This window comes from Gorilla gorilla, chromosome 15 (assembly GCF_029281585.2).
Source record: "Gorilla gorilla gorilla isolate KB3781 chromosome 15, NHGRI_mGorGor1-v2.1_pri, whole genome shotgun sequence".
Lineage (NCBI taxonomy): Eukaryota > Metazoa > Chordata > Mammalia > Primates > Hominidae > Gorilla > Gorilla gorilla.
In genome coordinates this window covers 67,475,820-67,501,158 of record NC_073239.2, presented here as the reverse complement: position 1 = coordinate 67,501,158, position 25,339 = coordinate 67,475,820, and the positions used below count along the sequence as shown (strand labels likewise).

The window sequence follows — 25,339 nt, the reverse complement described above, 5'->3', positions numbered from 1 at the left end:
TATTTCATCTTCGTTGCCTGCCTGGGCTAGGGCAAGTGTACAGGCACCCATTTGGCCCATCCCCTTTTTGTTCCTTGATTTATTTTCAGACTCCGTCCTTGGTTTTATTCAGCTCACAGAGGTCCACCAATGCTTCCCCCACATAACAGATTTCATTTCCCATTAACAGGTACAGAAGTACAACCAATGCCCTCTATTATAACATTTTTTTTCAATTGGAAATCACTCAGACATTCACTGAGTACCTAAAATAATTTTAAGATTTTAAATTACACAAGAGTTCACCTATAAGCATTTATCTCATTCATATCTATTCAATTCATTCATTTTTAGCAGTTTATCTGGATGACTCATGAGAACTGAGATATTAGACAAATCTAATCACTATTCTAACTTATTTTCCTGTTAACCATTTTTATAGCCTGTAAATATAAGATGTTCACCTAAGTAAAAACCTTAAAGTTCCCCCCTCCCCCTGTGTCCATGTGTTCTCTTTGTTCAACTCCCACTTATGAGTAAGAAACACCGGGGCCTGTCAGGGGGTGGGGGGCTAGGGGAGGGATAGCATTAGGAGAAATACCTAATGTAGATGACGGGTTGATGGGTGCAGCAAACCACTATGGCACATGTATGCCTATGTAACAAACCTGCATGTTCTGCACATGTACCCCAGAACTTAAAGTATAATAATAAAAAAAAAACCTTAAACACATGGGCATTTTGCTGATAATTCAGAAGATTTTGTTACTTTCATTGAACCAACTATATTAAATTAGTCTTATTTGTCAAAAAAACCACACAAACAAAGATCATTCTGGTTTTGGCTGGGTTTACAGTCTTATAACTTTCATGTCAAACTCTGACATCTTAAAATATCTAGCAGAGGCAAATATAAAACTTACCTAATCAGTAAACCTAGACAAAAATGTATGCGGACAATTCTGAAGACATTTCTATTTTATTTTACCAATAATTTTAAATCCAGCTTGTTTATTAAAGATTACTAAATTTACATAAACTTAAAAAGTACTTGACTTTACCTTAATGTATGAGTACTCATCTACTTATAAGCCAAGTTGGTAGCATGTCAGACATAACATATAACACATGTACATACATATAAACATAAACATGTATGCTCTCTCACACACACACACACACACACACACACACACACACCCAGTACCTTTTACTTCAGAACTCTAGCCATGAAATAGTATTATAAACTCATGAGACTATAAAGGATAACTGGATCCATATCATTTTTGACAAAATTGGGACCCCTTCATATGGCTAAACTTTATTTGCCTAATAGGTAATCCAATGAAGGCGGTGGACAAAAATTTGGGGTAAAGTAGTTTTCATAGCAGTTTGATTTTTTAAAAAACTTCTTTTACCCTCTTTTTTTTTCTTCAGTTTCAAATGAGTTTCTAACATTTACATTTTAGTTAGAATTGCCTGAACTGTGTAAGAAAAACAAAATCCCCAAGTGGCTTTGAATTAGCAGTACCATAAACAGTGAGTTTTATTTCAACACCAGCAGTTTAATAACAACAGATTCAAAGCAGGCAGAAAAGAAAAGAGAGAAATAGAGAGCTTCAGAAGATCTGATGAACTATAGCTGAAGGTGAAACATTTGAGCTCTGGATTTTTCTTGCTGTAATTTGGCCATCAGTTTAAAAAGGTGCACAAGGATGAGTCATAATATGTAACCAGCTGGCGTCCTAGAAAACCTGGCATGCCTTTGAACTTCCCCATGTTTTTGGAAACATAAGCTACAGGAGTTCCAACCCTTCCTCCCTTTTATCTACCTTCTCCACCAAATCCCCAACCAGGGCCGACATGGATACTCGCATGTGCCTTCTAACTGCAGCTCCTCCCTTAACTTTTGTATCTATTTTTCCTGCTTTAACAATTTCTCAGTAGCCAGTCTTACCACAGCAACAGCACATCTGCTATCCTTATTGTACTTTAACATCTTAGGTCCTTGCACTACATGCTTACTCCCCACTGGAATTTTTCTAAGCATCCCTGTACTCAAGCAGCAGCCCACAAAGGTCGAGCAGTTGGACTATTTCACCCCACATGGATGCCGTCGACCACCCTGGGATTCCCACTGCAGACACCCCTTCCTGAATCTCCCTTTGGTCTCTTAGATCCTGTTTGTGATGCCAATTGTTATAAGAAAAGCCCAGGATTTTATAGAATAATGGTCTCCCAAACTGGGAGGGAGCTGAGATCAAAACGTGACTCAGACAGTTCAGATTGGCAAGTAGATGAGTTTATTAGGACTTACATACAGGGCGCTCCTGAGCAGCAGCAGGACAGCTCTAGAGACCTGTGCTACTTTCCATCTCTAAACTGCCTTTAATTTTCTGGCTCTTTGCCTACTGTGACTGTGTTTGAGCAATGAGACTGTTTTTCTTGGTAGGTTCCCAGATACTCTCCATGATGTTTGGGTTCTCAGAAACACCTGTTCCTTGGCTGGGCATCATGGCCTTGGCTCACAGCCTGGCCTTCCGAGTTCAAGCAGTGGACACACACCCTTCAGTAATCTGGTGAGGGACCTGTTACATTATAGTTGGCTTCCTTTTTTTTTTTTTTTTTTTTTTTTGAGAGTGGGTCTCACTCTGTCACTCAGGCTGGAGTGCAGTGGTACAATCATAGCTCATTGCAGCATCCATCTCCCGGGCTCATGCAATTCTCCTGCTTCAGCCTTCTGAGTAGCTGCATTTATAGCATCATGCCACCATGCCTGGCTAATTTTTTCCCAACTTTTAGTAGAGATGAGTTCTCACTATGTTCCCCAGGCTGGTCTCAAACTCCCGAGCTCAAGCAATCCTCCCACCTCAGCCTCCCAAAGCTCTGAGATTACAAGTGTGAGCCACCATCACCCAGCCACCTTATTTTCTAATGCTGGCTCCTCTTATGTTTTCAAAATGGCAGTTGCCATTCTAGTCACATCAGAAGCAGACACCCATGCCTAGAGACAGAATAAGTCACGTCTGTGTCTTGTGTACCCTGTTAATAGCAAGGAAAACCTTCCTAGAAGCACTCCAGCAGACTTTTCCTCCTGTGTCATTGTCCAGAATTGTCCAAGCCTAAACCATTCCTTTAATAAGAAAAATGAGGCTAGACCAATCAAGATTTATTCCCTAAGACGGGGTAGTGTCTCAGTCTCCCCTGATGGGCATAGCCACTTGGAAGAGGTCAACAAAATTGTGGTTCTGATAGTAAGGACAGAGAAAAGAGGGTAGTTATTGGGCCCAAGGGCCAAAGTGATCATCATGGCTTCCACTTTCCCATAGCCCTTAACTCATACCTCATCTGGTGGGGTCACCCAACCTTAGTCTCAGAGGATCCAAGTCCTTGTGCTCTCATCTTCATTGGTTTGCTTCAGTTTCCCACTGTCCAGTAATATTAGAGATGTGACTCTACTAAGAGACACCCTAGTGAATACCTGGGATTCCAGACATAGTCTTCCTTGTTCCCTTTGTGGAGCAATAACCAATTTCCCCATGGTAGTCAGAATCAATCACCCCAACCAGTACAATGACCCCCTTCTCTAACTGTTGATTTAGTGATCTGAAGACTCCAAAATAGCCAGATGGCAGTTTCAGCTTCCCGTTAAGTAGAACTGTGACCATGTCATCTGGGGAAAGTATCAATCCCTTGGGCACTAGGGCCTCCAAACTCACCAAGTCCAATCCTATAGGGACAATATAATAAAGACAAAGTTGTAGAGAAAAAAAATTTCAAGAGAGTTATTAGGAATAATAGAAGAGCCACTCCTACCTCTGCCTCTTGGTTCACAGGCCCATGCATTCTGAATATTGAGTAGATGACAACATATAATGGTGACTGGGTTGAGTCCTATACTACATCCTTACAGGGGTTTTCTCTCAGCCAGCACCACGATTGATCCTTCTCCATACTTTCCTCTATCCTATCAAACTAGCTGTTCCTGAGTGATGGGTAAGATCAGTTAATTCCATGGGCATGACTCTGCTGCCACACTTCTCTCATAATAAAATTACTTTCTTGCTCAAAGATATTTGTGATACATGGTGATAAAAGAAGGCATTCCATAAGCCCGTGAATTGTGGCACTAATAGAAGCTTTCCAAGCAGGGAAGGTAAACCTCTACCTAGAATATGTATCTATTTCCATGATGACAGGCCACTCTTCCCTCTATAATGAAAGGAATCTAGTGAAATTAAACTGCCACCAGATGGTTGACTAATCTGTCAAGGGAACAGTATCATACTGGGATCTCTGCAATGGCCTCTGCTATAAGCAGATTAATCACTCCATAGTGGCAGTAACTGAATTATCCTTGGCCAGTAGAAGTCTACATTGTTGAATCTAATGTTAGCTTACATTCCTATTGTCACGTAGGCCCACTGAGCAAGCACTAGAGTGACTGTGTAAAGAGGCTGATTGACACCTGTAGAACAGATCTTCTTGTATAACTATCGAGATGGATGCCCTCTGCTGGGCAGTATTGTAGTTCACAGTTATTTTCACATTCTGGGCAATTTTAAGAATCCATCCATAATACTTCTCCCACTGACTTCCTTATCTCAAATCTTCTTCCTTCCAAGTAATTGACCAACCTATTAGCTACTGTGCATAAATCAGTACAGATCCATACCTCAGATCAACTCTTCTTCCTAAAAAAGAGGACAACCAGATGTATTGTTCAAAGTTATATCCACTGGGAGAATTTCTCCTACTCACTATCTTTCAGGGCCACCCCATTATGGTGTGGGCACAGAATTCTGTGGCTCTCTGCTTCAAGTTGGTGCTAGCATATTATGCAGATCATTAATAAACCAAGCCTAAACTTTTTCTTCCCCTGCTAAATGGCTATGAGCCTATAGATAATGGGTTGAAAAAAAAACAGGTGGCAAAGAAGTAAGGGCAGATCCAATGGACATTTGTTCCATGTGATTTACTTGTGTCTTCCAGATCATCTCAGGCCACCTCAGTGTATACTCTTCCATTTGACAACGGAATTCTGCTGCCCATGTTCAACTTACGATCCAGTAAATTAGGTAACACCCAATTTCTTTTATTTTCTTTTATTTTTTTAATTTTACTTTAAGTTCTGGGATACCTGTACAGAATGTGCAGGTTTGTTACATAGGTATACATATGCCATGGTAGTTTGCTGCACCTATCAACCTGTCATTTAGGTTTTAAGTCCCGTATGCATTAGGTATTTGTCCTAGTGCTCTCTCTCCCCTTGCCCCCAACCCCCTCCCCCCGACACCACAGGCCCCCAGTGTGTGATGTTCCCCTCCCTATGTCCGCGTGTTCTCATTGTTCAACTCTCACTTATGAGTGAGAACATGCAGGGTAACTCCCAATTTCTAAAGAGCAGTTAATGTCACATTGTTACTTAGTATCCTATGGTCAGGAGTCTAGCCTCTACTAAGACCTAGAAGTAAATCAAGAGTTGCCTTTCAAACAGACAATAGCTGTCAGCAGATAACAGCATATTCTTTTTTTTTTTTTTTTTTTGAGACGGAGTTGCCTTTCAAACAGACAATAGCTGTCAGCAGATAACAGCATATTCTTTTTTTTTTTTTTTTTTTTTGAGACAGAATCTTGCTCTGTCGCCCAGGCTGGAGTGCAGTGGCGCGATCTCGGCTCACTACAAGCTCTGCCTCCTGGGTTCATGCCATTCTCCTGCCTCAGCTTCCCAAGTAGCTGGGACTACAGGCACTCGCCACCGCACCCAGCTAATTTTTTGTTATTTTTAGAGATACAGGGTTTCACCGTGATCTCGATCTCCTGACCTCGTGATCCTCCTGCCTCGGCCTCCCTAAATGCTGGGATTACAGGCGTGAGCCACCGCGCCTGGCCAACAGCATATTCTTATACCAAAATCCTAGGGTTCTGCATTGGGATTCTCCTACTGGGGTTGCAAGAGAATCCATACAGTTTCCTGTTTACCATTGGGTCTGCTGAATCCTAAAGCCTAAGTGTCAGGGCAGCTTGCATCATAGCCTTCTCTGTAGTACATTATGTAGTTCCAAGTGATATGAACAAGGTGGCAGTCATACAGGTTACATGGGTCAAAGAGTAGCAAATGCAGTACATTGTCTCAAAATACAAACAGGCCAAACAAACACTGTGCATCTTTAAGGTGGATGATACAAGGTAGAGCACTACTTCCTTGTTAGAAATTTCACTAATGTATCAGGTTCCTGAACTGGGTTTATCTCTCGTTCTCTGGTATTAGTGGTATTTTTTAAAGTATGTAGGGTGGTTGCTACTTCCTGCTCACAAGGTGCAATTTGCATAATGTTATCAAGATAAAAGACTACCATGATATTCTACTGGATATCAAGGAAACAAAGTTCCCTCTGGAATGATACTTCATAGAACAGAAGTCTTTAAATATCCCTGAGGTAGTACAATGACAGTGCTGTTGCAATCATGTGAAAGCAAACTGCTTCTGATTATTTTTGCGACGGGAATTGAAAAGAAAGCTACTTTCTAGTTTTCAAGTCAATAGCTACCTTCTAGATGCCAAGAGCTATTCTGATTTGCTCTAGTAAAGATCCCCCATATGTGGAACCACAACTATGACTAGCATCAACATTTGATTAAATTTTTAATAATCCACATTCTCCAAAACTAATTTGGCTATTGCAAGAGCCAAGAGGAGTTAAAAGGAAAAGACTTGTATCTTTCATATCTTTAATGGTGGCACTAATCTCTGTAATTTCCCTGGAGATCAAATTTAATTTTGGTATTCTACTTTGGCATGGGTAAGAAGTTAGCTAGGGAGGTTACACTTGTTCCTACCTATCATAATAGCTCCCTAGAAACCTAATGTAGGAATTCTGCTACTCAATATATCTATACTCACATATATTTTGGGACTGGAAAAATAACTCCAGAGTGGATCTTTAGTCCCACTTGACTTTCTTAAATCTCTACTTTAATCACTGGAATTTTGGCGGTATTTTGAGACCGCAGAGATTAGTATTTAGAGTTAATATTAATTAATCTCCACAATGTATGAGAATCACCCATTCCTTAGCTCACAATCACCCTGGTAAAAGGCTACAAGTACCTCTGGAAATGGCCTTAGGGAAAAGTCACCGTTTATACCTGGCTGCACTATGGGACTCTCCCTCAAAGGCATCTGCCCTCACCCTTAATTAAGGGACTCCAGGTTTGTGAATTGGTTTATGTCTAAGATTCAGGTAATATGTCTTGAATCTCTATTACAGAGATTTCAGTTAGGTTTCTACCAATCAGTCCCAGGATTTTTCCACCTACATATGTCAAATGGCACTTAAGTAGGCTGATGGTTTTATTCATTCCTAGAGACTCAGGGATTAATAGGATACCACCACCTATCCTTGCAATCAAAACATCCTGATTTCACTTCTTCCTGAAGGTTATTATAGTAACTGTGCTAAACATGTCTTTGACAGTTGAGCCACCTGACCTCTACCAGGATATAAAATCATGGATCCCAGTTTCAATGTGGGCTCCCAATCATCATCTCTAATCCACTGAGGGCAGCCACAGAAGAATCTTTCAAGGATATCTGTTCTCCCTCATTCAATGCCTTGAAAAGAGTAAATTGTATGGGCCCTCCTGGGCATGGTATGAATAGAGTTTGACTAAGCAGAATGACTATAACAGAGCAAATCCAACATCCCATCTCCCTAAACCTTGAGATTCTTTCTTCTACAGTATGCCAGGGAAATTCTGGCATCTCAGCACATAGATTGTAAGCTATTATTGAGAACAAGCTTCTAGTAATCCACTTAGAAGGACTTCCAGATGCTCAAGTCAACACAGCAAATCTGAATCCCAGGTAAGTATTTAGCAAGATCCTACAACTTCTTCATTGTATAAGCTCTCCTCCAAGAGCATTCTGTGTACTTCCCCATTAGGGCTATACTGAAACTCTTTCTTCTAACTCATGTTTAAAGTTCTAAGCCTCATTCATATCTGCTCAAATGCCCCCATCCCATGTCATAGGTTCTAGGCCATCTCCACCAGTGCCCTTACCTTAGCATAACAGAACTGGGTCTCATGTTTAATTAACATTGCAACTCCAAAGCCTTTATAGTCAGGCCCTGGACTTGATCCTCAGCCATATCTTCCCCTTAGCTATAAGAGATAATGGATTTCTTCAAAGCTGTCAAGGAAGTTTTCTGATTTTCTATTCATGCCTGGTATTTGGAACCCAAAGCTATTTGTCTTTTTTTCATGTACTCTCACAGAAGCAGTCAGAAGAGCCAAATGACACAATAATTTTAGTAAACCTCACTGTTACAGCAGCTAAGTGCTAGAGATTGATCTTTCAATGTTGTGCCCTACACTGACACTCCATTTCATGCCACTGCTGATAGTTTGAGTAATTGTGATGCCATTCCATGCTATAGAATACCACTGTTCCATTTTCCTTGGCAAGTAGTTTATACAAGTAATCATCAGATATGTGAGTGATATCATCCTAGAAAGCCATTTTGAGAGTCTCTTTTCTGAGACTAATTCTAATCCCTATAACTTCATCAATCGGGTTTCTGGGAAGAAAAAGCACAGAAAGAGAATATAATAAAAGAACCATTTATAAAAATAAAAGCTGGGCACAGTGGTGCGTACCCATAGTCCCAGCTACTTGGGAGGCTGAGGTAGATGGATTGCTTGAGGCCAGGAGTTTGAGGCTGTGGTACAGTATGATAGCACTTGTTAATAGCCACTGCATTCTAGCCTGGGCAACAGAGCAAGACCCCATCTCTAATAAATAAATAAATGATTAGATGACAGGGTTAAGTGAATCACCAATAGATAGTGAGGAATCCTGAGATTAGCAACAGTGGAAAGCCATTATTATCCTTGCTCTGCAGAGACAAAGAAAAGGGGAACTTACTGGAATCCTGCAAGAGCTATGCAGCTGTAAGATAGGATCCCAGCCAAGCATTGTAGCTTTTTCTGCTCATAACACTAGTCTACATGAGGTGTGGGCAAACTTTGGGCACCCTTTTGAACATACCTGTTATTGCGTGAGGAAACCAATAAGGAACAGCATAAGATTATTTGTAATCTGCTATCTTTTCTTAGCTATTGAATTTGCAGACAAAATCAATTTGTGAGTTGAATACAGAAATCCTTCTACCAATTTTCACATAAACCTTAAAACCACTCTGACAATAAAGGTTAATAGAAACAGCTTTTTAACTGTATTAGTCCGTTTTCACACTGCTGATAAAGACACACCCAAGACTGGGCAATTTACAAAAGGAAGAGGTTTAATTGGATTTACAGTTCCACGTGGCAGGGAAAGCCTCACAATTGTGGCAGAAGGCAAGGAGGAGCAAGTCACATCCTACATGGATGGCAGTAGGCAAAGGGAGGGCTCATGCAGGGGAACACCCCTTTTTAAAACCATCAGATCTCATGAGACTTATTCACTATCACGAGAACATGACAGGAAAGATTTGCCCCCATGATTCAATTACCTCCCACCAGGTCCCTCTCTCACATGGGAATTCAAGATGAGATGTGGGTGGGCACACAGCCAAACCATACCATTCTGCCCCTGGCCCCTCCCAAATCTCATGTCCTCATGTTTCAAAACCAATCTTGCCTTCCCAACAGTTCCCCAAAGTGTTAACTCATTTCAGCATTAACTCAAAAGTCCACAGTCCAACATCTCATCTGAGACAAAGGCAAGTCCCTTCCACCAATGAGCCTGTAAAATCAAAAGCAGGTTAGTTACTTCCTAGATACACTGGGAGTACAGGCATTGGGTAAATACAGCCATTCAAAATGTGAGAAATGGGCCAAAACAAAGGGGCTACAGGCCCCCTGCAAGTCTGAAATCAAGTGGGGCAGTCAAATCTTAAAGATCCAAAATGATCTCCTTTGACTCCATGTCTCACATCTAAGTCATGCTGATGCAAGAGGTTGGTTCCCATGGTCTTGGGCAGCTCTGCCCCTGTGGCTTTGCAGGGTACAGCCTCCCTCTGGCTGCTTTCATGGGATGGTGTTGAGTGTCTGCAGCTTTTCCAGGTGCACGGTGCAAGCTGTCAGTGGATCTACCACTCTGTGATCTGGAGGACAGTGGCCCTCTTCTCACAGCTCCACTAGGCAGTACCTCAGAAGGAACTCTGTCTGGGGGCTCTGACCCCACATTTCCCTTTCGCACTGCCCTAGCAGAGGTTCTCCGTGAGGGCCCTACCCCTGCAGAAAACTTCTGCCTGGACATCCAGGCATTTCCATACATCGTCTGAAATCTAGGCAAAGGTTCCCAAACCTCAATTCTTGACTTCTATGTACTAGAAGGCTCAACACCACGTGGAAGCTGCCAAGGCTGGAGGCTTGCACCCTCTGAAGCCACGGCCCCAGCTCTTTGTTGGCCCCTTTCAGCTGCAGCTGGAGCAGCTGGAAAGCAGGGCACCAAGTCTCTAGGCTGCACACAGCACAGGGACCCTGGGCCTAGCCAACGAAACCACTTTTTCCTCTTAGGTCTCCTGGCCTGTGATGGGAAGGTCTGCCATGAAGACCTCTGACATGCCCTGAAGGCATTTTCCCCATTGTCTTGGGAATTAATATTCAGCTTTTCGTTACTTACGCAAATTTCTGCAGCCTGCTTGAATTTTTCCTCAGAAAATGGGATTTTCTTTTCCATTGTATTGTCAGGCTGCAAATTTTCCAAACTTTTATGCTGTGCTTCCTTTATAAGACTGAATGCTTTTAACAACACCCTAGCCACCTCTTGAATGCTTTGCTGCTTAGAAATTTCTTCTGCCAGATACCCTGAATCTCCTCTCTCAAGTTCAAAGTTCCACAAACCTCTAGGGCAGGGGCAAAATGCCACCAGTGTCTTTGCTAAAACGTAACAAGAGTCACCTTTGCTCCAGTTCCAACAAGTTCCTCATCTCCATTTGAGACTACCTCAGCCTGGACCTTATTGTTATATCACTATTAGCATTTTTGTCAAAGCCATTCAACAAGTCTCTAGGAAGTTCCAAACTTTCCCACATTTTCCTGTCTTCTTCTGAGCTCTCCAAACTGTTCCAACCTCTGCCTGTTACCCAGTTCCAAAGTTGCTTCCATATTTTCAGGTAACTTTTCAGCAACATCTCACTCTACTGTTAACAATTTTTTTTTTTTTTTTTGAGACAGAGTTTTGCTCTTGTTGCCCAGGCTGGAGTGCAATGGTGCAATCTTGGCTCACCACAACCTCTACTTCCCGGGTTCAAGCGATTCTCCTGCCTTAGCCTCCCAAGTAGCTGGGATTACAGGCATGCACCACCATGCCTGGCTAATTTTGTAGTTTTAGCAGAGACGGGGTTTTGGTCAGGCTGGTCTCAAACTCCCGACCTCAGATGATCCGCCCACCTTGGCCTCCCAAAGTGCTGAGATTACAGGCATGGGCCATGGCGCCAGACCTCAATTTAATGTATTAGTCTGTTTTCATGCTGCTGATAAAGACAAACCTGAGACCGGGCAATCTACAAAAGAAAGAGGTTTAATTGGACTTACAGTTCCATGTGGCTGGGAAGCCTCACAATCATGGCAGAGGGCAAGGAAGAGCAAGTCATGTCTCACACGATGGCAGCAGGCAAAGAGAGGGAGCTTGTGCAGGGGAACTCCTCTTTTTAAAACCATCAGATCTCGTGAGAGTTATTCACTATCATGAAAACAGCATGGGAAAGACTTGCCCTCATGATTCATTACCTCCTACCTGGTCCCTCCCACAACACGTGGGAATTCAAGATGAGATTTGGGTGGGGACACAGACAAACCATATCAGTAACATATCTGATGATCAATTCAAACTGGACGAAAGGAATATCGACTGCCTTCCTCACCTCTCCTTTTTAAAACTCTCATCCTAATGACCTGATACTGATCCTGAATGAGATACATGTTCTATTGCCATCCAGAACAAATTATATAAAAATCGCCCTATATTTGGAAAACATGGTTTATGCCTCAAAAGACAAGTGGCCCTAATTAGTAAAACAATAGTTTAATAATAATTATTTAAAAATCCAAATCATAATTGTGGCAATGTCTTCCAACATTTAATTGATTTCTGTTTAACAGATCTATAGAGCAGTCAACTGAATCACAGAGTTACATGTTGAAATTAGTTTATGTTGGCAGATTAATCAGGAGATTACCAGATTGCTTAAATCTGTATGTTCAATAGACTAAAGTTATTGTCCTTATGCTCTGTCCTATCACACTTGAAGGTTTAATTAGCCATTTTGTCTTGGATAATAAATTGTGAACCTCAGCTTTATATAAGATAAAGCATTTTATGTCTCCCAATTCTTTTTTATTCAGCCTTGGCTAAAGTTAGAGCTGAAATTAGAGGCCACAGATTACAGTCAGCATTTTACTGAAGAACTTTCAAAGAAGGGAAGTACATTACAAAGCATGTGGCAAACCATTATCGTATATTATAATGATAAGGGTAAAAGCTGAAAAATATTTATGTGTCAGCATGAAGATACCAAGAATGCATGACAATTAGGTTGGAATGAAGGACCTATCAAGCCATATTTATTCTTATTCCATACCTTGTCATATGAAATTGGGTGGTTTGTAAGAAACTCTCTGGTTACCATGACATAACTAACATATTATTACATAAACTTCAACCTTGAAATTGTTTGCTTAATTGTCTAGGATCTAAAATTAAATTTACTCAGTGTATATTTAAGTAAATTGAATTTGCATTTCTTTACAAAGCAACCCACTTCACTGATCTTGTTAAAATTAACTCAACCAGTATTTTAAAAATCCTTAAGATTCTTTTGGAGTTAGTATAAAACAAATGTTTTCCTCTTTGCATGAATTGCGGTACAAGTAAAATAATAATTATAGCAGACACATAGAGTCTTGACTTTTTAACCACCACATAGAGTCTTGACTTTTTCCATGCTATCTGCCTCTAGGTTGATGGTCAAAGCATATGGATCTGCCATTACTGGCAACATAAAATATCTGCACTCCAGGGTCTTGTTGAAGCCTATGACCTCAAACATTTCACTGCCTAATTCATTTTAAATGCTGTATTTCAAGAATAACATGCTTAAAGGATTGTCAGGATATTTGTCCTTGTCTCAAACTGGGCATTCAGTTTCTACTTTATGAAGAAGGCTCATTAAATTAAATTTTTGGAAGTCTTTGCATTAGGAAAATATATGCCTCTTTCTTGATCAATTGGTTACTCTTGATCTCAAAAACACTATAAAATCCTCTGGTTGGCCGATTTGTCACACTGTTCTGATTTCGTATTTTCCTTCTCTTTAACTTCATACTAGTTTGCCCACTTATTTTTATCTTGTTTTATAGTAAGTGTTTTCTGTATGCTGCCTGAAATTCCCTGGAGTAACGCAAGTGTAAACATGTAAGAATAAATATATTTCAGACTAGATAAAGGATCAGTGCTTATATGGCCAGAGGAAAAAAATCTCAAATGAATCTATGACAGTAAACAAATGCTAAGATACCAATAGAACATTTGAAGAGATTTTGAGTCATCGAAGCCAAAAGTATGTGCCCACCAAAACAAGTGCCAAGAATCTTTGAAAGAAGGAACTGTTCTTCAGCAATTTTTTCAATGCAGCAAACACATAGGCTTTGTCCATGGAGCATGTAAGTCTGGGCTTACTTATGTTCCCCAAATAAGTGCCCTTTGTGTGTGGAGCACAAGAAAATACATATATGCCCTGTCCTGTTAAGGTGCAAATTTAATTTCTACATTATACAATTATCAACAATAAGGAGTATATTTCTCAAGAACAGAATTAAAAATTGGATGTTCAAAGCCACATGCCAACATCTCCAACTTGCTCTTTTATGATGTTTCAGTCACTAAATGCAGTGGCTGAGTGCTATCTGGCTTTTCTGTTCAAATTCTCTATGAGGCTCTAGAAATAACTTAGCCAGTACAATGTAACACTGGCAACTTAATTTCTACCTTCAGAGCAAGACTGGAACTGAAACTGCAAAACAGCTTTTGAAATATCAGCCAAATTACTTCCCCGAACTCCTGTTCCATATATGCTGTGCATTGTTAAGTATTTTAAGACCTCTTATATTCGATAACCCCCTTTACAATCCTGTAAAACGCTTTATAAACACTTTCCTGGGTGTCAGATGCAAAATCTTACCCTCTTCAAGCTGCAGATAAGGACACCGAGATGTTGCCAAATATGCTGTTTTGTCCCAGAGCATATACTGAGGAAGTGGTAGAACCAGAACCAGTCTGCGACCCCTGACTTTGTTTTACTTTTGCGGAACTCTTGATCTCATTAAAGGTGCAATACCAGCGATGAGACACTGCGTGTGCCCAACAGGGACAAAGGTCATTGAGCAGTCCTAGGAATTCAGACTTTCAGAAATGTCTCAGAAGAACTAAGTAGAAGGCAGATTGTGCAGGTGTGCAGTGCAGCCTCAAACTGGTACCACTGGGAATGGTTTGCAAAACAGGAAGGTGCAGTAGGGTGTGCCGGGACTTAGTTAACCTGGCACTCCCCCACCTCCTTCCCCGGCGCCCCGCTGCCAGGTTACTTCTGGCCCGGTGCCCTTAACGTACCTTTTCCGTGTTTAACTTGGAGGGCTACGTTCCCATCGCCCTTCTTCCTCTACCCGTCACCCTACAGGCCTACCTGACAAATGTGGGGACGGTTTAGCCAAGGCCCGTTGGCCCACGAATGCCCAGGGGTGTGCCTTATTTCTGAGAGTGGGAGGGAGCCAGCCCAGGCCCTGCAAGGACGCGCCCGGCTAGGGGGGCGCGGTGGCGCGGTCGGGAGGGTGTTGTGTTCTCAGCAGGCCTCAGGGCGGCACTCTGGTTCTGCGGCCGGAGTGCTCGGGCGGGCCGCTGGGCGCCGACCCATGCTGGCTGGGAACGTGTCTCCCGGTGACGCAGCCCCGGGTGGGGAACGTGGTGCGGCGGCGGCGGCGGCGGCGGCGACTGTACGCGCCTCCGCCGCCCCCGAGAGGACGCGCCGTGCAGCGGCTGAGTGGCGGCGGCGGCGACTGCAAACCCGGAGCTGCCGGCCGGCGCGGGGGAGGAGGACGCGGGTGCGGTCTAGGAAGTAGGTCCCGGGCTCCGCGCTCAACAAAGACGGGGCCGCCCCCATTAGGTACCGAGCCGGCCCTGGGCCCCGGCTGGCGGGGAGGCCTCGTCGGGCAGTTCGCGGGCGGCCGGGGAGGGGGAAGGGCCGCAGACCGAACGGGGATACGGGGCGCCGGGGGCCCTTCCAGACCCCTTTCTCTTCCACGGCCCCTGGCGGGACGGAAAGGAAGGGGCCGGGCCGCGAGGGCGCGGGCCGCTGGGGGTCGTAGCCCGCGACGCCAACCAGCCTTTGCTGGTCCCTTGTGCAGGCGGAGCTGCGGGCGGAGGCTCCATGTTGGGAAGCGGCGCCGTTCGTGCTCGTTAGCGGGAATCCGGGAGCCGCGGGGTGAGCTGGCGGGGGCCGGGCCCTAAGTGAAGATGGAGGCCCCGCTGCGGCCTGCCACGGACATCCTGAGGCGGAACCCGCAGCAGGACTACGAGCTCGTCCAGAGGGTCGGCAGCGGCACCTACGGGGACGTCTATAAGGTAAGTGAGGCTGGCCGTGCTTTTTTCCTGTGGTCGACTGGGTCCCGGGAATGGGGCCACTTTCCTGCGAAGTATTGGGGCGAGAGGAGGATGCTTTTATTGTTGCCTCTTGGGGAGAAAGCGGCCGGGGTCCCTTTTACTCGGTTCTGAGCACCCTCGACTCATAGCTTGTTCTAATCGCTACCAACAGGCAGAACTAACCACACAGTTGCAAACCGCTGTTGCACTTTTTTTGTGGTTTAAAGGCTTTTTAATAGGGTTTATTTATGGTATTGAAGGGAATTTGAATCTGCTTGTGGAATTACACCGAAGGATGCTCTAGTGTTAGCATGGAAAAATGCTTCATGGAAGATAGGAAAGAATATTGACATTCAGACATTTGCATTTTTTTTAAAAAATTTGTTTCAATGGATGAGTTTGACTAAAAAAGCCATATGAAACCCTGTCTCTGAGCTTTAACTGTAAGCAAACTAATATTGGTGACATGTATGCAAGCATTATCCCATATAAAAAGATACTTTTCCTGGTGGAAGTTTGATCGTTTGTTTTTGGTTGGCGATAAAAATGTGATATTAACTTGCTGGGTTTTGTTTTACTTTAGCGGTTCCTTTCGGGAATTTATGACATCCCATAACCAAGAGTGGATATGAGCTGCTGTCTTTGTATTGTGCTGTTTTGTATTACTTAAGACAAACGATGAGAGTAAGTTATACCTAATTTAGGGTTTTAAAAAACATTGTAGAGAAGCAAACCCAGTTCCCCAAATCCGCTGAGTTCTTGAATGGTTCAGAGGAAAGAGATGGAGATTGCCTTATGCTTTTTGTTGTGTGTTCCAAAAAGGGAGCATTAGTGCAGCCTATGAATATTAAGGGCAAATTCCTTTGCTTTTTGCAACGGCGTTGTTTATTGGATTTGATCATGATATATATCACATTGTGCCAAACAACACTTCTGCATATCGCTGAAGTGGTTTTGTGTCATTTGGGTAATTCACTAGTAGATTCCTCTGGGGTTATGTTGTTGTTTTGCACAGGTGGTTCCCCTCTTTCTACTTACTTTTAATTTCCTCCCAATCAATATTAGCATTTCAAGGTAGTGGTATTATAGCCCTAGCACTGTTTGATTCTACTGAGATAAACTGTAATGGATAGGCTTTTTATTCCTTAAACAAGCATTTGAGTCTTCTGTACCAGGCACTGGTAGAGGTACTGAGGTGATGAATTGTGAGCAAGGTTCTGGCTCTTACCTTGTGAATACCTTTGAACTCAAAGTGTATGTTTGTAACAATCCTCTTCTTCTTTATGTAAAATTAGAGGTAGTTAACTTAGTTGTTTATCCAGGGATTAGCCATTTTGTGGAATGCTCTTTAGAAAATTGAAATTCCTATTTCCTTTCTCAGTCTCATTTTTTAGTCATCTTTGTCTTATGATTCACTGTGTGTTAGACGAGTTCAATTTAGTTCATGTTAATTTACAATAGTATAAATTCTACTTGTATATATTCTCTTCTCCCTACTACAACAAAGTTTTAGGAGTGTTTTTCCCGTAAAGATCTTAAGACCTCCACCCTTTTTCTTCATAGATATAGTAACTAAAGCAACTCTGGAGCAGGATATTATTCATGCCTGGGAAAAAGCAAAGATTATATTTAAGGGGCAGCTAATGCCTGCCTTTTACCCTGGTGCCTTCCTGCCCTAGTCTCTCTTCTGCAGTTCCCAAGCAGAATCAAAAACCGAATATTCATCATACTCTCTACCTTCACCCCTTAACACATGGTCCCCTACCCTCACAATGTTGCTTCCTCTACCCTCACAATGTTGCTTCCTCACACTTACATGTATATTCATTGCACACTAGGCCAGCCTCTGATTCTAAACATCCTTATAAGGCGTTCTTAGCTCCTTGTCTTCTGTTTTCCTTTGTTCTAATTACTTGGAATCACCTTCCACCCCTCCATTTCCACCTGTTGCTGTAATACCTGTCCATGAAAGCCTTACCCAAATGCTCCTGGGCAAGACAGCCCTTCCCTCTTATTTCTCAGCCTCATCTACCACTCTCCTTAGTCATTCTGCTCTAGTCACACTGGCCTGCTTGCTGCTCCTTAAACATGATAAGCATCTCCCCATCTTTGGGTCCTTGTTCTTGCTATTTCCTCTCTTTGTAATGTCTCCCCTTCACCACCGCCCCCCACTATATGGCTTGCTCCCTTCCTCCTTTTTTTCACATCCTCCCTATCTTTTTTTCCTACTCTATTTTTTGCTTTGTACTTATCACCAACATAATGTTTTACTTATTTTTTTCTTGTTTATTATCTATCTTGATTCACTAAAATACTCCATGATGGCAGGGATTTTAATCTCTTCACTGCGCTGTCTCTGATTATGCCTGCCACAGAGTAAGTACTTCCTAAAAATTTGTTGAATAAATGAATGAATGAATATCAGACTCTGTCACTTAGTTCTCTGAGCACATGCTTTTGACATCATAGCACTAAGTTAGCATTTAATACTCTATGTATTCCTGTAATGCCTTCTGTTTGTCTGTTTGTTTGGATACAGGATGTCGCTCTGTCCCCCAGGCTAGAGGGCAGTGGCGTGATCTTGGTTCATTGAAGCCTCAACCTCCCGGGCTGAAGTGATCCTCCCAACCTCAGCTCCCCAAGTAGCTGGCACTACAGGTGTGTGCCACCATGTCTGGCTAATTTTTGTATTTTTTTTTAGTAGAGAGGAGGTCTTGCCATGTTTCCCAGTCTGGTCTCAAACTCCTGCGCTTAAATGATCTGCCTGCCTCGGCCTCCCAAAGTATTGAAATTACAGGCATGAGCCACCACATCCGGCCCTGTGATGCTGTCTAATGATACCCTGCATGTGTATTTTTATTACAAATTTCAACTATTTGAGTTCTCTGGGGAAATATTTCTGAAAAACTATTTTATAGTATATCCACTATCAGTGATCTAAGTCCTATAGAATTTTGTCAGTTTAAATTTACTCCTTAGTATGCCTAAAAACACATATCCTGAAACTGTAGTGCTGAATTTTTTAAGCTCTGGGCAATTAGAGTAATTTTGCTATTTATCACTGTGTTTCTGATGAGCTGAAAATCCTAGGATGTTTTAGAAGTATTTTCAATGTGGGTTATAAACTAGTGAAATACCTGCAGTAAAGAATAATGAAGGTAAATTAGCCACTGTTCTACTCAGATAATATCCCCCTGTGTTTTTGAGAGAGGGTCTTGTGCTTTAGGCTGGAGTCCAGTGGCACGATCAGCTCACTGCAGCCTTGAACTCCTGGGCTTAAGGGATTCTCTCTCCTCAGCCTCCTCAGTAGCTGGGACTACAAGTGTGTGTGGCAACATGCCTGGCTAATTTTTTTTTTTTTTTTAATGTAAAGACAGGGTCTTCCTGTGTTGCCCAAGCTAGTCTCAAATTCTTGGCCTCATGTGATGCTTCTGTCTCAGTCTCCCAAAGGGCTGGGATTAATAGGTATGAGCCACCAAGCCTGGATTTTTCCCTGCTTTTTTTTTTTTTTTTTTTTTTTTACACCTTAGGTATCTTTTGATGCAGAAGCTTTAAAGGACTCTGGCTTTGAGATTCTTCGTAATTTACTTTTATGTTCATCAATACCACAGATCCTCTCTGAAGCTTCCATCTTTCCTGAGAATCCCGAAGAGGGAGAGTTCAATCTTATATTGGCTGTTCCTTGGTTGAAAGAAGAGGAGGAACGTAAAGATTCTTTTAGATAAATGAATCATTGAGAGCAAGAGCAGGAAATGGTAGAGGGGAAAGAAACACAGAAGAGAAAAGGAATTTGGTGGATGGTGGATGAAGGATTAAATGTCAACTGAGCAGCTTTTATTTGTAATTACTGTAAAAATGTAGATCTGCCAGCAGGAAGGATAAATCTGGAGATTTAGATTCTCAACTACCTCTGACCACAAGGATCTATAACAACTACAGCATCATGATACAGTTCATGATCAGTAGTACAAGCCATTTGGGCAGTCCTTATCCAAATATTTGTATCAAAATTGCTTCCAGCCTAGATTTCAGAGAAGTTCTGGCAATCTGGCTTTTTATTTTTATTTATTTATTATTATTATTATTATTATTTTACCTTTCATAGAATATAAATTTTGACTGGGCAATCCTATGAATTTTTTTCTAACCTTTATTGCTTTATCTGATTGATTATAGAAGAATAACATGTTTAGTTCCCAGAGGACAGAAACAGATGTCTCTTGCACATCTTTGTAATGTAACAAACAAATGCTCAATAAATATTTGTTGAATAAATTAGTTGTAGAAAATTACTCAGAGATAGGTACTGCTAATAATTTAATACAGTTTATTTCAGGCTTATTTCCTAAATGTTTTTAAATCAATATTTCCAAAATGGCTTTTATATTTAATTTATGATTGGGAATATGATACAGGTCTTTTTTCTGCTTGATTGAAATGACCAGCATTTTCCCTAGTCGTTAAATATTCTACAAAAGTACAATTTTTTTTTTTTTTTTTTGGGTGACAGGGTCTTGCTGTTTTGCCCAGGCTAGAGTGCAGTGGTGTAATCATACAAAAGTACTTTTTTTTTTTTTGAGACGGAGTCTTGCAGTGTCGCCAGGCTGGAGTGCGGTGGCGCAATCTCAGCTTACTGCAACCTCCTGACTCCCTGGTTCAGGTGATTCTCCTGCCTCAGCCTCCTGAGTAGCTGGGATTACAGGCATGCGCCACCACACGTAGCTGGGATTACAGGCATGCGCCACCACACTCAGCTAATTTTTGTATTTCTAGTAGAGACGGGGTTTCACCATGTTGACTAGGATGGTCTCAATCTCCTGACCTCGTGATCTGCCCATCTTGGCCTCCCAAAGTGCTGGAATTACAGGGTGAGCCACCACACCCAGTCAAAAGTACTATTTTTAAAGGATCCGTTGAATGAACCTTCATTTAGTTAATCATTCTAAGTTGCATATTTGTTACTTCTAGTTTTTAAACCTTTTTTTGCAATTATAAATGATGTTATAATTTGCGTAGAAGTCTTTGTCATGTAGTCTTATCACTAACGTGGGTTCCTCTGGATGCTAGATGAATTAGTTCTGCTATGGGGAATCTCCTTTATGTATGCCTTCACTTTCTTTTCCTCCAGCCAAGAGTCACCATTCTGGAATGGCTTTAGGCCCTTTGAAACATATCCCAAGATCCCATTTTATAGAGACAAAGCTTAATGTATCATCACACTTCTAGAAACATTCATTCATTAAAGAAGTATTTATTGAGTGCTGACAATGTGTTAGGATATGGGGATGCAAACATGAGATGAAGTACACTATCAATAACGAACGTATGGTTTAGTCAAGAAAACAGACGTGGCCAGGCGCAGTGGCTCACGCCTGTAATCCTAGCACTTTGGGAGGCCAAGGCTGGTGGATCACCTGAGGTCAGCAGTTTGAGACCAGCCTGGCCAACATGGCAAAACCCCATCTCTATTAAAAATACAAAAATTAGCCGGGCATGGTGGCAGGTGCCTATAATCCCAGCTACTTGGGAGAGGCAAGAGAATTGCTTGAACCCGGGGGTCGGAGGTTGCAGTGAGCTGAGATTGCGCCACTTCACTCCAGCCTGGGCAACAAAAGCAAAACTCCATCTCAAAAAAAAAAAAAAGGAAAAAGAAAACAGACATGTAAGCAGTCATAATATGGTAGAAAAATATGTGCCATAGAAGACAAGTGGAAGAAATGCCGAACTCTGCCTTTATTGGGGATGAAGGAAGGGAGAGGAGTGTGAACCAAGGAAGATTACAGAAGAAGGGACATTAACTGGATTTTTAAAAGAAGACCAGTGGTTTCTAGGTAGAGAAGATAGGAAAAGATATTCCAGGCTTTGGGTATGGTATGTGCAAACACCTGGAGGCTTGAGAAACCGTGATGAGTTTTGAGAGATCTGCATCTGTATTCATTCCAGGTTCAGTGTGACATCTGGCAGAGATGTCATTTCAATTATTTATTTTTATTATTTTATAGATGGAGAATAGAGGCTATTTTCTGGCAGGAAACACCAGCTAATGGACTCCATGTGTCATATCAAAGAATTTGGACCTTTTCAATTATTTATTTTTATTTTTTTGAGACAGGGTCTTACTCTGTCACTTAGGCTGCAGTGTAGTGGCATGATCTCATCTCACTAGACCCTCCGCCTCCCAGGCTCAAGTGATCCTCCCACTTCAGCCTCCTGAGTAGCTGGGACTGGCACACACTGCCATGCCCAGTTAATTTCTGTATTTTATTTTATTTTTTTGTAAAGGTGGGGTTTCGCCATGTTGCCCAGGCTGGTCTTGAACTCGGGGGCTCAAGCAATCCATCCACCTCTGCCTCCCAAAGTGCTGGGATTTTAGGTGTGAGTACACTGTGCCCGGACTAGAGAAACACTTTTTAGGAGGAAATATCTTACAGTGTAGTGTAAGGATTTTACAAAGTGGCTAGAAATGTAGAGACCAGTTCCTGAATAATCCGGATGAGAGTTTATGCAAGACTAAATTTAGGCCCTGGTATAGAAGATGAAAGGAAGGGATGGATTTGAGTCATATTTAGAAGATGATCAAAAACACCTGGTAATCGGTGAGGGGAAGGAGGAGAAGGGTAATTGATGGCATTTAGAATTTCTGGCTTGAGTGACTACATTGATGCTATCAACAGAGTTAGGAAATACCAAATATGTGGAGTCTGGATTTTGTGTTTGGTTTTGAACATAAGGCATTGCATAGGTGAATGTGTCTGGTAGGTGGTAGGAAATGCACCTCTGGCCTTGAGAGTTCTGGACTGGGGATACAGGTTTGGGAGTCATCATCACTTTATGGGGTGGTACCTGTGAAATATAGGTGAGGTCACCCAGGAGAGTTTGTAGGAGAGCTGAGGAAAGGCTGTAGCCTTAGAGGGTGGCAGAGAAAAATAATATATTGAAGGTGTCTGAGAAGAAACAGAGCGGTATGAGGAAGTTCTTTTCATAGGAACGAAAAGTTTCAAGAGACCATCTCTATCATCAGCTGCCTCCATTCTTGTTCCTGTTTGCTCTAACTGCAATGAGGAAGATGAATTCATTCTCCAAAAAATATAAATCTGAAGTTTTGTGTCATTTCTCCTTTATTTCCCTTGTCCGTAGAATAAAGTCTTAGAATAATATTCCTATTAAGGCCCTGCTTATCCCAATACCGTATCCATACTGAACTTTCAGTTCTTTATATGCACTCTACTCTGTGTCTTTCAGATTTTTGCAGGTATTCCTTTAGAACACTCTTTCTCTTCCATCTTATCGCCTACTCTTTGGGTTTCTGTTTAAACATTACATTTCTCGGTGGGGGGGCTTTTCTGTCCCTTAGAGTAGGTCACATCTAGCAGCTGTATGTTTTCAAAGCTCCATGTACATTTTTTATCATGATACTCATCATTTATCACTTCTCATTTTTGCTTGTCTTCCTGGTAGACTAAAACTGCATGAGAACAGAGATCTTATGTTTACTGTTGAAACACCTATACTAGTATATTGCCTAGTATATAGTATGTGGTCAATAAATATGCCTTGAAGGAGTAAGCAGCATAGTGGTCATGTAAGTAAGGAGTTGGAAGGGTTCATTAAGAGTAGAGGAGTTGAGGTATGACTGGTAAGTGAGGAAGTAGAGGGAATGTAGCCTGCTCTCTGAAGCAGCTTAGCTATGACAGGAAAAAGAAATGAGGCACACAAATGTTTCTTCTTGTTTCAGGGTTTTACTCTCATCAAGACTGAGTGATTACAGCATTCAGTTACCATTCTTTAAGTTTGTCGTATCACCCAAGTGTCTAAGAGGATTGCTGAGTTTAGAGATGGAATTCTACAGAGAAGGAAATCAAGACAAAGAATTTGGGAGGAATTGAGAATTCAGAAAGGAGATAAAAGGAAAAAACATAGGATGGATTTTTAGGGACTAGAGTAGGGGATAAATGTAAAAACCTCCCTCCCTTTCTGATCTGGAGCCTTGTTTGTTTATTTCCAGTCCTAGTTGTTCCACTGCGAGCATGGTTAGAGTGAGGCACGTTAATGAATGGGAGTTGGGATGGAGAACTGGGAGGACAGGATGTAAAGGAGTATTTAACATTCAACAAATACTTATAGAAGGCCTCCTATGGGGCAGACACTGTTGTGGGGCCTTGTGTTACATCTAGTGAACAAAGTGGACAAAGATTCCTCCCCTCATGGAACTCACATTTTAGTGGGGGGAGAGAGACAACAAACATAATAAACACATTGTATAATACGTTACAAGGAGATTAAAGGTATGGAAAGAAGAAAAGGTTGAATGGTTAAGGAGGATCAGGAATGCCTGAATGGAGTGAAGAAGGCAGGTTGGGGAATTATATAAGGATGGTCAGGGTAGGCCTCATTGAAAAGGTTAGATTTGAACAGACTTGAAGGGCATTAGGGAGTTAACCAAGTGGATAACTGGGTAATCAGAGGAAGTCTTAAATCTCTTTCTTATTGAGTCACCGGAACCTGTGTCTGCAGCTGAATTCTAAGCTTAGGGGCAGGCATATTATCTAAGACACAAGCATTGCCATCATCATGCCTTATTGACTAGTGCAGGACCACAGGTCATTGTGATTTTTATTTATTTATGATTTTTTTTTTGAGACAGAGTTTTGCTCTTGTTGCCCAGGCTGGAGTGCAATGGTGTGATCTCAGCTCACCACAACCTCCACCTCCCAGGTTCAAGTGATTCTCCTGCCTCAGCCTCCCTAGTAGCTGGGATTACAGGCATGGGCCACCACGCCCGGCTAATTTTGTATTTTTAGTAGAGATGGGATTTCTCCATGTTGGTCAGGCTGGTCTCGAACTCCCGACCTCAGGTGATCCACCCGCCTCAGCCTCCCAGAGTGCTGGGATTACAGGTGTGAGCCACTGCGCCCAGCCCATTGTGATTTTTAATTAAGTTCAGCAGTTGGTTGTAGGTTACCAAGTCTTATGTTATTTTTTTAAGCATGAATTTGTAAGCAAAGAGAATGTAGCTGTTTCTTATGTCTTCTCTCCACCAGTATACTTTGATCTTTAAATATTAAGAGTCTAGTCCGATGCCTAAAAATCTGAAGGTAATAGAAAATAGATGTATGTGATGTTATTTCTCTGACATTTGATATCAAAACATCACCTACTTTCTTATTTTTTGATAGTAACACAGCTGAACTATATGAATATACTGTCCTTTTTGTGTCCTGTGTCTGACATTATGAGAGACTCTTGGTTTTCATATTTGAGTGAGAGAGTGAATAACTTGGAAAAATAGCTTAACAGTAGAAAATAAGAGATGAAGGATTGTCCTTCAAAAACTTTAAATTATATTTCTTATTAAATAAATGTTATGTTAAATGTTGTATAAGGTCACTGCGAAAATAAAACATGTTTTATTGGGATGATGTGCTACTGTTGTGGATATTTACTATTTTAAAAGTCATCTGGGTAAAATCTTATTATTTATTTTTCTTACTGTTCAGAGGTAGGCTTATTTTGTGACTGCCTAACGAGAAAATATGGTTCTAATGGTGAATAGGAAGCTCTGAACCATACCTGGGAGCAAAACACATGTTATGAAAACTGTAAAAGAAGTAAAAAGTACTTTCAACTTGGTGAAGATAGACATAAAACAGTGCCGTCACTAGTGCAAGTATAGCGATGCATCACTACTATAGTCCCAAAATTGACTTGTGGATACAG

The 25,339-nt window shown here is 41.8% G+C and overlaps 2 protein-coding genes across 11 annotated transcripts in view; one reads left to right on the top strand and one right to left on the bottom strand.

The window, feature by feature from the left end:
• ATL1 (atlastin GTPase 1) overlaps nucleotides 1–15,092 on the bottom strand; it is a 101,152-nt gene extending 86,060 nt beyond the window's left edge. For 2 of the 7 annotated variants that reach the window (XM_055361463.2, XM_063698298.1), the window contains exon 1: nucleotides 14,670–14,864. The gene's annotated coding sequence lies outside the window, so the exon portion shown is untranslated. Of the gene's footprint in view, nucleotides 1–14,171 lie in introns of all 7 variants that reach the window. The other 5 variants (XM_055361466.2, XM_055361467.2, XM_055361468.2 and 2 more) reach the window with 5 other exon arrangements.
• MAP4K5 (mitogen-activated protein kinase kinase kinase kinase 5) overlaps nucleotides 14,952–25,339 on the top strand; it is a 114,011-nt gene continuing 103,623 nt past the window's right edge. For 2 of the 4 annotated variants that reach the window (XM_063698294.1, XM_055361461.2), the window contains exons 1-2: nucleotides 14,959–15,098; nucleotides 15,388–15,604. In XM_063698294.1, coding sequence (XP_063554364.1) covers nucleotides 15,497–15,604 — 108 coding nt within the window. In that variant the 5' untranslated portion in view covers nucleotides 14,959–15,098; nucleotides 15,388–15,496. Of the gene's footprint in view, nucleotides 15,147–15,387; nucleotides 15,605–25,339 lie in introns of those variants that run through there. The other 2 variants (XM_055361462.2, XM_063698295.1) reach the window with 2 other exon arrangements.